The sequence below is a fragment of the Anopheles cruzii genome, chromosome 2 (assembly GCF_943734635.1).
Source record: "Anopheles cruzii chromosome 2, idAnoCruzAS_RS32_06, whole genome shotgun sequence".
Lineage (NCBI taxonomy): Eukaryota > Metazoa > Arthropoda > Insecta > Diptera > Culicidae > Anopheles > Anopheles cruzii.
The window spans coordinates 36,689,317-36,700,753 of NC_069144.1; the positions used below are offsets into that span (position 1 = coordinate 36,689,317).

Here is an 11,437-nt window from a genome sequence, read left to right on the forward strand (position 1 = left end):
CATCCTTGGCCGTCGTCCACGGAATCGCCAAAGGTTCCTGGATTGCGAGAAACGGAGAAACGGGGGTCCGGCGGATCGCGAATTGACGGCGGCCAGGACCGCCCTAGGACCCCGCACCCAACCCAACCACCCCTCATGTTTGGTGAGGCTCAATTTTTTATTTTCGTTGTGTTCGGGTCCCTTCTTCAGCGGCCGCCTACGGCGCTCCGGACGCATTATGCGCGCCATCCTCCATCCTTCCTTCCTGCTGGTGGCTGATGGCCGAGGACCTCCCATCCTCCCGGGGCACCCCAGGATGAAGGCCCCAGCAAACGAAACGAAGGATAAACACCGCGCGCACCGGCAATCCGTCCGTCCGCCGGTGTCCCCGGCCCGGCCCTTTGTGGACATTCAAATCGAACTCGTCCGCTCGGGAGTAAGAGAGACAGATAGACGCTGTGTGTGTGTGTGTGGCGGGGCAGGGACTCGAAAGAAGGAAAACAACGACGGTTCGGGTCCGTTTGGGGCCACCCTGCCTGGAGGCACTTTTCATTTCTGGCGTTTCGAAATTCGTCTCCCCGAAATCGTCCTGCGGGCGTAAAACGCAACGCCTCCTGCACGTGGAAGGACCTCGCGGACTTCACGTAGAGAGAGAGAGAGAGAGCTAGAGAAAAAAAAGGGAGAGAGAAGTTCGATGCATCCAGCTCGAAGGAATGCGCGAAGGCGATAAGCGATCGAACGTTGTCACGGGGCCGACGCAGGACATTCGGACAGGATGTGTCCACAAGGATCGACGTTAGGTGCGGCGCGTATTGGCAGCCCGAGACGTGTCAAAGGCTCATTATTTCGTGTGCTCAGGCTTGCGAGTGAACTTTTCCTTTTCGGAAAACCCGGACCCGGGCGAAACGATAATACCCGGTGTAGTGACTTCAGCCGGAAGTAGTTATAAACGCTACAACGATTTCTAGCGCGGTTCGAACCTTGAACCCAAATGTACCGAAATGGGGTAGAAAGGATCAATTAGAGATTGGCTTCCTTGTTGGTTAAAGTAATAGTTTAATTCAATTATTTCAATTAATTTAATAATCATTAAATTAATTTTATGAAATAAATGCAGTGCTTCAGAAGCTCTCTCCTTGCAGATTGGTTGCTCAAAATGTGATGTAGAAAATATTGGCCACAGTATGGGCAACAAGACAATAGAAAAACTTTGAGTTGAGGTGGTAAGCTCAGGACAAAGTTTGTAATTTTCCTGAGCCGATTTATAGAAATACTAGTATCCTGTCGAAAATCAATCCATTTCCGTGTCAATTCTGTTTAATCCCTTGGTTGGTTGGAGCTTTTTGGTAGGCCAATGCCGCCCGAATGTCCTGAATGTAATGTGAGAAGGTGCCATATATTCAGGACACTCGGGTTCGTCATTCATATTCTAAATGCTTAATGATTTTAACGAGCGTGATATGAAGATAAATAAAATCTTGAGCTCCACGAAGATATTAAAAGTAAGCGTATTCATTATCTCCAAAGTCCAAAAATTTGTCCACGAATTGAGGACCAAATTGACAATTAAGGCAACATACTGGGCTGTTCAATAAGTTCGTAGCTACGTATTCAACCGTAGCTAAACAGAGGCCGCTGCTGCTAGTCTAAATTTATTTTGTTACGTTTGTACACCCTTCATATGCACGTATGTGAAGTTTCATTTCAATCGATCAGTTCATTCTTTGGTTACAAGTCATTTAGTATCGACGTGCCACAATAGTTTTCACAACGGAAAAAAGGAAATATCGTGCAGTGATTGAATGTTTAGTTTTAGAACGTTTAAAAGCAAAGGAAATTTATGAAAGAATGTTGAATGTGTAAAAGGATTCTTCGCCTTCAATGTGTGCATTTCTGAACTTAAACATGGTCGTACAAGCCTGAAAGACGATCAAAGCCCTAAGGGACGATCGTTAAAGACGCTCAGAAACAGACACAACACATGAAATCGGAGAAAAAATAGACGATATCGTATTGGAAAATCGTCGAATGACTGAAAGAGATTTAGTACAAGGCTGAATATTAAAGGTTATTGAATGATAAAATGTATTTCAAATTTAAAAAAATTATTTTTCTTACTAAGGGTACGAACTTATTGAACAGCGATCACAATAGAGATCGTCATTAACCAAGCAACGGAGGACTGTTTCAGTCTCAAAATCGAGAACCGTTGACTGATGTGTTGGTCCACAATGTTTACAGATCCGTAAACACTGTTGATGTAACATGTGTTGCTGATATTAATATTGATAGGAAATATGGAAGGAACTTCAGGAATTGGAAAGAAGGAAGGAGGAAATCAACTTCATGAACACTCAGAGTCAAACGATTAGACCTGGAATCGAAATCAAGTCCCCAAAATTTCGCTTTTGAAACATGAAGAACAAAAAACTATTCGAAAGATTCAAACGCATTTTAAAGACCATCTTTTTGCTTAAAATGCGTTAAATTATGCTCGGTTATGCTCCAATTCAAATAAGAAATAATGTTGATAAAATAAAAACGAACTTTCTGTGACTGTTTCCTAAACAGTCGAACCCTTTTCTTATCACGGATGCAGCCCGATGCCGGTGGCGTTTCCTTTTCTTCGCTGCTTCCCTTGGGCTCCCTTGGCTCCCCTATTTGCAAACAGCGTGCAGTGCCATTAGCTGCATCGTTGCACAAAGTGCCAAACACCCTTATCGCACCCTCACACACACACACACCCCAGCACGGTCTCCTTTAGTGTTTCAAGTTCACTCCCTTCTTCGGCGCGAGCCCGACCGTCTTGCGACTACACTGATCGCCGGTCCAGATTGGGCCTCAGCTGATTGGTTACACAACACCCTGGCGATCAACGTGATCGACGTGCCCCGTGTGTGTGTGTGTGTTTGTGGTCCTTCCGCATCGTATGTGGGGCAAACTGCTAGACACAACACCCGTAAGGAACACCCGGTTCGGTTCCGCATTGGCGCGAATTTTGATAAGAAATAGTCGCCCGCTGCTGTCGACAACACTGTCTACTTCCTCCTGCGGCAGTGTCAGTCACAGTCCGGCCGTTGATCGAGTAGCAAGGAAATGCAGTTGCTCAGGTTCTTTTGCAGCCCTCTGGTGCTACTGGTGCTCGCCCTGATCGCGAGGACAGCCAACGGGATCATCTATCAGTGCGATCACTACGAGAGCGAGAAGTATGAAGTGCGGTACTGTGCCCTGTTTAACGTGACGATCGTACACTTCGCCGAGGACGTAGACTTCGTTTCGGACTATCCGCGCCCGTACCGCTTCGAGTTTTTCCAGTCGAACCTGACGGAAGTGCCACGGGCCCTGTTCGGGGCGTTTCCCGAGATGCAGGAGATTAGCTTCGAGGCCACCGGGCTGGAGAACATCAACCGGTACACGTTCGAGCACGCGAAGCAACTGCAGCGCCTCTCGGTCAGCGGCAACGGGCTGACGAGCCTTGGCAATCTGGTGTTTATGGGTGCGGAGCGGTTACTCTCGCTAAACGCATCCCACAACCGGCTGAAGGAGGTAAAGGAGCAGGCGTTCGGTGGGCTCCCCGGTGTCACCGAGCTGGACCTAAGCCACAACCTGCTGGAGTCGTTGGCCGACGATCTGTTCGCCTCGCTGAAAGCCCTAGCGGTGCTACTCTTACACCACAACCGACTGACGGTCCTTGGGCGTGGAGTGTTGCGCGAGAACTACCTGACCTCGCTCGATCTCAGCCACAACCGGCTGACGGGTTTGGACCCGGCCGCCCTAGGTCTGGGCGTGATCGGGACGCTGAGCGTGCGCGGCAATCAACTGCGCAGCTTCACGCTTCCGGCCGAAACGATGGTCGTGGACGCGTCGGACAATAACCTGACCACGATCGGACATCCGGCGGGTCATGCGTATACCGTGCGGCACCTAAACATCTCCCACAATCGGCTGGCCAGCATCGTGAACGTGACCGACCTGACGCAGCTGGTGTCACTCGATGCGTCCTTCAACGAGCTCGGCGCACTGCCACTGACCACGTTCCTATCCCTTCGGAGCCTCGTGGTGCTCAACCTGGAAGCGACCAACCTGACGCACCTCGAGTACGGGCTGTTCTCGCAGCAGACGTCCCTCAACTGGCTCGACGTGTCGTTCAATCGGCTGCGCACGTTCGACGTCAGCGTGCTGACGGCCGCCCCGGATCTGCAGCAGCTGTTCCTGGACGGAAACCGCCTAACGGACCTCGATTACGCCCAGCTCGGCGATCTGTTTCCGGTGCTCCAGCACCTGGGCCTGTTCGCCAACCACTGGAACTGCTCGTATCTGATCGAGCTGATGCGCTACTGCAAGCGGCGCGGTATTAGCATCGAACCATCGAAGGCGTACGGTACCGTGCTGCATCTCCCGAACGTGCGGGGCATCTACTGTCAAAGTTCGGCCGCCACCCGGTTGCCCCTCTTCCGGCCGGTGCTTCATTCTGTCAACGAAACCGACGATCGTTTGCAGGAACCACCGGAGGCACCGACGACGGTAACGGCGAGTGTTGATGGTGTCGCCAGCAACGGTCAGCAGTTACTGGAGATGATCCTCCAGCTAAACCGCACGTCCTGGGAGCGCATGGACCGGTTGGCGGCGGCAGCGGCGCCTGCAAACGGCCGAGACTCGGGGTCGGAAGCGTTGCACGCGTACAGCTTCCAGGTCTTCATCCTGCTCATCCTCTCCGTCATCCTGATCATCAACGTGGGCTTCCTGCTCTGGGTGCAGCACAACGCGAACGTGCGCCGGGCGGTCGATCGTATGATCATCTTCCGCCGCGAGCAGGGCGCCTCGATCCAAACCGAACTCCACGGAGAGTTCTGAGGAAGCTAAGGTGAGGATAGATTGCTCGCCGACGGGCCTCTAAGGGATAAGTGCCAAGTGCTTTTTCGGCCCCCCCATTCGTCAACCCTTGCGTTACGACAACGGCGTAACAGCGCCAGCGCCAAACCGATATTTTAAGCTCCTTTTTGTTCGTATTAAACTTTTATTATTTCTCTGCTAAAATCGCGTCCGTTCGCGCGCGAGTCGCTTGTCACAACAAGAACGTTCCTTCAATCCGGCGCGAGCGAGACGAACCGTTACACGCGTTTCATCTAATAACGTAACGCCCGATAACAGATCGTTATCAGGCGTTATCAGACACGCGATCGTCGGACCGTCAAACGATTTGACGTTTTGACGATTGTCAAACCTTTTTGACACCCTTTTATGCTTTAAGAATTTACCAACCTTAAATAAATAAACTGCCGGATGCCGGAAAAACATAATTGAACGGAGTTTTAACATTAAATCGTGCGTGTGTGTGTGACGAATGGACACAAAAGAAGGGACTCCCTCGTCGCGTCACGCTCCCGGAACGGGCCCCTCGGGGAAGGGAAGTTTTCATTAACATTATCAGCATCATTATTGGGGCCGCTTGGTGGGTGGGTGACTGTGTATCATAATTTTCCCAATTATCCCCCCGTGTGTCTGTCTGTGTGCTTGCGTGTGTGTGTGTCACAGAAAAACATTAACAAACTTGCGGCGGGTCAAGCGATGATGCACCGGTGTGTGTCACCGCCACCACCACCCACCCGGGGCCGGGGTTTTCCGAGATTTTCCTTTCGCACGCCGAAGTCACAATGGCGCTGATAAATAAATGATTTCCGCTCGTAAAATTAATCTGTCGATTGGTTATTATTGCCCGTACACACATTATAATTAACTTCGCTTCGGTTCGATGTTTTTCCGCCTTTTTTTGGTTTTTGGGTTCTGTGTGTCCAAACCGGCAAAAAAAAAAATGCACAGGGTGGCGCTTTTCCGGCGCTTAAAGACACCCGCGCGGCGGGATGGGGACTGTGCCTACCTTTTTAAGCAGTTGGCCTCCAGGCCGAGCGCACTGCTCCGTTGCTCCAGATCGGCGGAGTAAAGGTGGAAAATGTCGAACGGGAAAATGGTGGCTTCGTTTTGGGGCACTCACTCGCACCGCGCGTTACGATGTTATGTTAAATCAGGTGTCGACTTCCGCCCCACGCCCGTTTGTCTGCCTCTTCGGCGTTAAGGTTCTGGCCGCGGTCACTTTTGCGTCACTGACAAACACACACACACACACGATTGGCAGGTTTTGTTGACGAAACACGACGACGACGACGCCGACACGGAACACTCTCTAGCGGTCCTCGCGGTCCCTGATCTGCTGTGCACTGCGCGCGAAGTTTCTGGTACGACTGAAACGGCGATTGGCTCGAAATTCAAATCCAGCCGCCGACAGCGTTCGTTCGGACCGAACCGGTTCCCTCGTCGTCGGCTCGTTCGGCCGAACCGGTTCGCGAATCGGTTCGGCTTCGCATCAGCTGTTTGCCAGAGTGGTTCGGGTTTTTCTGTTTACCAACGTCTCAAGAACCACTCTCGCCCTCGCTCTCATAACAAATGCACTCTTTCTCTCTCTCACACACACAGCGGTCCTGGCGGTCCTGGTGATTAGAACTCTCTGTGCGGGTAATCCTCGAAGCCAAGTGCAGCAGCATTTGCGTCCCTCTCGGGCGTGCTCTTTCGCTCGCACGCGCCGTTTGGTTTACGAGGTGCTTAGAAAGGGGTAATAAAAGTATCATTAGGGCTCATTCTCTTGTCCTTTCTCTCTCTCTGTCGATCGTTTCCACGATTCTTTTCCCACCGATCGTGGCAAAAGAGGCCGTCCACGCGCGCGCTGGGGGTCAACGATTAATTGATTAGTGATAAATTGTTCGCCATTTAGCTTTGGCGTTAATTTCGTGCCGTCTACATTAAATTTAAAAAGTTGCCCTAAAATGTAATCCAAAATGCGGTACACTTTTCTGTAGTGAAGTAAATAATGTACAGGGTGTTTCATCACGACCCATATTATTTAAAAGTTAAATAGCTCCGCTCTTTGTCAGTTGATTTTGATAAACGAACAAGATTTATTTAGAGTATAGAATGCCGTTTTGTTAATAATACACCCACAATACAATATAGATTAAATGACCACCTCCATTAGACACACAAAAGGCGGGCATTTTTCATTGTTTTTGTGCATTTTTCATTGTACAGGGTGGCCCACCCCGAATTCTTTTTTCCATTTGGTTTTAAAATAAAAACGGCTTGATACTTTTCGATGCTTGAACTTTTATTTGAAAGGTTGATTCTTAAATTTTTACTTATGTAAAACAATTTTGGTCAAATATCTACCACAATTGGTTTGGCAGTGGCCCATTCGGTCGACCTATTTTTGAGTACGTTTTTCGTTTAGGTACGTTACGTTTGAGTACGTTACGTTTGAGTATTTTGGCAATAGCAACTTGAATTTAGTTCTGGAGGTTGTCAATAGTTGCTGGTTTGTTCACATAACATAAATATCGATTTTGGCTGACGCTATATGGCACGTAGCGCCGCCCTGTTGAAACCAAACGTCGTCCAAGTTCTCAGCTTCAATTTCACCGAAAAACCAAACAGCCAAAATCCGCACCAAACAGTCCCTTATTGTGGATGCATTGGATTCTCTTGCACGATTTATGGGTTTTCCAAACCGCAATACTGCTTATTAACATAGCCACCGAGGTGAAAATGAGCTTCAATGAAATGTGCTTTTGACGAATGATTTGACGTCCTACCACTTTGGAAATAAATTTTTTATATTTCCCAGCTTTCTTCAAACGTAAAACGTATCATTTCGTAAATTTCAAAGTGTATACAAAATGATTACAATTTGCAGAATTAAGTTTGATGTCTTAAACACCAAGTAATTGGAAGTTCAAAAAAAGAGCGCCAAATGGACCACCCTGTATTTGACAACATTTCGGTAATAGACAACGTAATAGCAGCAATTTCCGCTGTTATAGGTGAACGTCTTCGGTTGGCTGGCATAAACCTTACTCTTCAAAAAGGCCCACAGAAAGAAGTTAGAAGAAGTTCGGCAACAATAAGCACGCACAGTTTTTATAGTTTTCAAAGTTGAACGATTATTTTTTCAATGTATTGTGCTACTATTTCAGTCCACTGTTTTACGGTAAATTAATCTATGATTAAGACGGCATAGATTGAAGGTTCAGAATTTGATTGATTTGTCAAAATAGTCTGGAAAATGGCGGAGTTGTTTAACATTTCAATAGTATGGGTCGTGGTGGAACACCCTGTATAATAATTTAATAATGTTTCTCATAATTGTGTTGTTCGGTCATCATTAAGCTGTGGAAGTAGCACAACCGAATAAGCGGAATTCTTTTATTTAAACTATGCTTATATTGAGTTCTTTTACATGCTGCCAATCGAAACGCGTCGTTACACTTGACCCACACTGTGTGTTTGGTCCCCGTCCGTAGCGACCGAATGCCGGACGGCGGCAACGATGATCGTCCCGGGCCCGGGGCATCCCTCGCCCGTCCGCCCGTCCACCTTCCCGCACCGTGTGTGCCGTACCGTGGCGGACAACGCGGAGCCTCATTTTCGGGGCTGAATCGGGCGAAAGGCGATCGGGCGGCGAGAAAAACCGTCCACGAAACCAGTTAGCCGCGGGCTACGCTTTGGCCACGGAGTGAGGACCGGGTGACACGGGCACAGGAGAGAGAGAGCGAGGAGGGCCGCCGCCGCCGGCCATCTGCCGGCCACGAACTCCGTTCGCCGCCGTGGTACGAGTTTGTTGGCCGCGGGCTGCTCGATGGCCGCAGGGCTCGACCGTATATTATATTCCGCTGCTCTCGCTGGCCGCGTGGAACCGATGGGTGTGTGTGTGTGTGTGTGTATGTGTGCTGGTCGGGTTTGTAGCCGCGGGCCAGCAACAGTCCCCGGTTGTATCGTACATCCCCTGCCTGCCTCCAGCGCCGCCCTCCGTGGCCGCCTATCACCGTGGCTCGTGGAAATTCATTCGCCCGGTTCGTCCTCGAGGCGCTTATAAAATAAATATATAAGTATAAAGTGTATATTCTTCTCTCGGTACGGAACGCGCTGTTGCTATCTCTCTTGCTCTCGTTCACGGCCGCCACCATACACACACAGACCCGCAGGGGCAGACTTTAGAACCACCACCAGAGGAGCGCGCGGTTCATCATCATTTTTCCGGCCCTGCCCGAGGCGTTCGGCGTCCATCCGTCGTGCGGGGGACCGGCCCGGCGTTGTTTGAGTTGTCAAGTCAAGCGGCGGCAGTATCGGCCGCTCTCCCGCCCCCCCACCGGGCCTAGGAAGTGCGAAAGAGAGGGCAAAACAACAACAAAAAACACGGCAGAATACTGAAAACCAAAACTCGCCGAGCAACTCGGTTCTCGGATCGGTCTTCTCCGTGGTTGCCGCCGGCAAAAGAACTTCCTCCGCTTGCTCCGTCTTCGAAGACCCCGCGGGCCATTCTAGCCCCGAGAACGCAGAATGAGGGAACTTGTGTGTATGGTAATACTCGTGTGTGTGTGTGCGACCGCGCGTTGGTTGCGATCGGTTGTGGCCAACAGAAACCAAGCCCCCGGTTGAGTAATACAGGACCTCCGCCGGAGCTCCTGTCGGAGAGATTGAAATCTTCCGAACCGAACGCGCGCACGGGAATGATAGAATGTGCCCCGGGGGTCGGGGGATGTGCATCGTAATGTCTGGGTGATGCAGTCGTTCGGATTAAACTTCCGGCCAAGGTTCCGGCCCCCGGCGAGAGTCTGACGAGTCAGAAGAGGTCACAGCAGCAGCCCAAAAGGAGCTCATGATCTTTTTTTTTGATTGAAATCACGTTTGGATGTACACTGGATTTCAGTTGTCAACGTTATTACCATCTCGTAGACTCCAGGAGACCGGCCATCGGGACGTTAGGAATGGTGTAACTACATCCCGGAAAAAACACAGCTTAGAACTAACAAATCCTGAATAATTGAATGAATGATCGAAGAATGTCTCGAAGTCTCTTCAACTCTCTTTAATGCAATTTTAAGGATTTTCAGAAAATTTAAATATATTGATAAGCTTCCTCAGTAGGTTCCATCAATTTGTTTTGAGTTTACTATTGCAAGCTGAAAGATTTGATCCAAACGGGAAATTCAAAGTTTCTATGCCGTCTGGGAATTAATGGCTTAAACTAAATGACAACAGAGAAAATAAAGGGATTACCCTACAAGCGTTCGTTGTCCCATCATTGAACCACCCGGCAGCAAGGGATGTGCATGTCGAAAGTTGTCCAAACGACCGAAAAGGACCTTCGTCACCGACCACTTGTTGCTTCCGGTCCGGTTCGATGGTGCTTATTGGGTGATGGGATTGTTAAGCTATTTTCGTACCACTTCTCTATCGTTTATCGAGCAAACTATTACCCTTTGCGTTGTCAGAGAGCCTAATTTAAGCCATGATGAAACGTGAAACTGGGGAGCTTAAATATTCACGCTTCACGGTATTTACGTGATCCTCACCTGCCTGCTAAGCTAATGAAGTAAAACCACGCACATCGCACCCAAAGCCCCCAAAGGTGATGTGGGGCATCAAATGTAACCGGGCTCCTTACCGGGCCCTGGCTTGAGGACGAGCACAAATTATTTGCCATTTTCGGTGCTCAGGATTTTTTTTTGGCCTTTCCCGGAATACCCAGCCCACCCATCCTTGCAGAACCTTGCAGCTCTCTCCACACGAGCTGGTATACGCTGGTGAACCCGGCACCACAGGATTTCGAAATTTCATTTTGCAAATCACATAAAACGGTGCCGCGTACGCGATATTATATTATGTGCCGGAGCCGGCCGCGGGCGATGTGAAATTAAATATTTGACGCTAATTCAACAGTGCGCACGCTGCAGTCGGAATGGTACCCGGAGCGGCGGCTTTCGGGGCTTCGGGTTCCAACTGCGGGAAACCAAACCGCGTATGGCCTGGCCCCCGAAAACACCGTCCCGCAAACATGCTGCTAGAGCAATGGGTAGCTGTAATAATGTGTATTTCGATGCTGCGAAATAAAAGCTGCACCTCGGGGCGGGACTCGTGGGAGGCCGTGAAGGCTTCCCGAGATGGGGCTGAAGGGGGGTGACTTTGTGAGCTGATTTGCTGTCGGATTGGTTTGAAGCCGGCGGAGCCCAACGTGTGTGTGTGTGTGCGGTCGTTAGATTGGCTCCGATAAACTTTTCTCGAAATTAATCATGGCCGCAATGTTGTGGGTGAGTGTGTGCTGTCGAGCATGTAGATTACGCTCTGTTACCGTACAGAGCCATGCTGCTTCATAAATAATTCATTTTGATAAAATTGGCCACAGCCCTCTAATGGAAGGGAGCGTATTTGGAACGCAAAGTTGCCCTACCAGAAGCTGGAAAAGCCTCGAAACAAATGGAAAATTTAGAACAAGATTACCATCCTCTAGCACACTTCAATTGTCACGCGGGAAAATCCTTAAATTAAAACTCACAAAACACAGTGGAACAGCGCGTATACTTCACGCGTGGAACTTCACGTATATTAAATGCTTACCAGCTCATCGTCCAAC

At 49.6% G+C, this 11,437-nt stretch overlaps 2 protein-coding genes across 2 annotated transcripts in view; one reads left to right on the plus strand and one right to left on the minus strand.

Moving 5' to 3' along the window:
- Window positions 1–5,975, minus strand: part of LOC128268524 (BTB/POZ domain-containing protein Tiwaz) — a 53,606-nt gene extending 47,631 nt beyond the window's left edge. The window contains exon 1 of the mRNA XM_053005646.1: window positions 5,858–5,975. The gene's annotated coding sequence lies outside the window, so the exon portion shown is untranslated. The remainder of the gene's footprint in view (window positions 1–5,857) is intronic.
- LOC128278981 (insulin-like growth factor-binding protein complex acid labile subunit) lies at window positions 3,076–4,902 on the plus strand. The gene has a single exon (XM_053017704.1). It carries the CDS (start codon window positions 3,076–3,078, stop codon window positions 4,831–4,833), a length of 1,758 nt encoding a protein of 585 aa, XP_052873664.1. The 3' UTR covers window positions 4,834–4,902.
- Window positions 5,976–11,437: the final 5,462 nt, after the last annotated feature.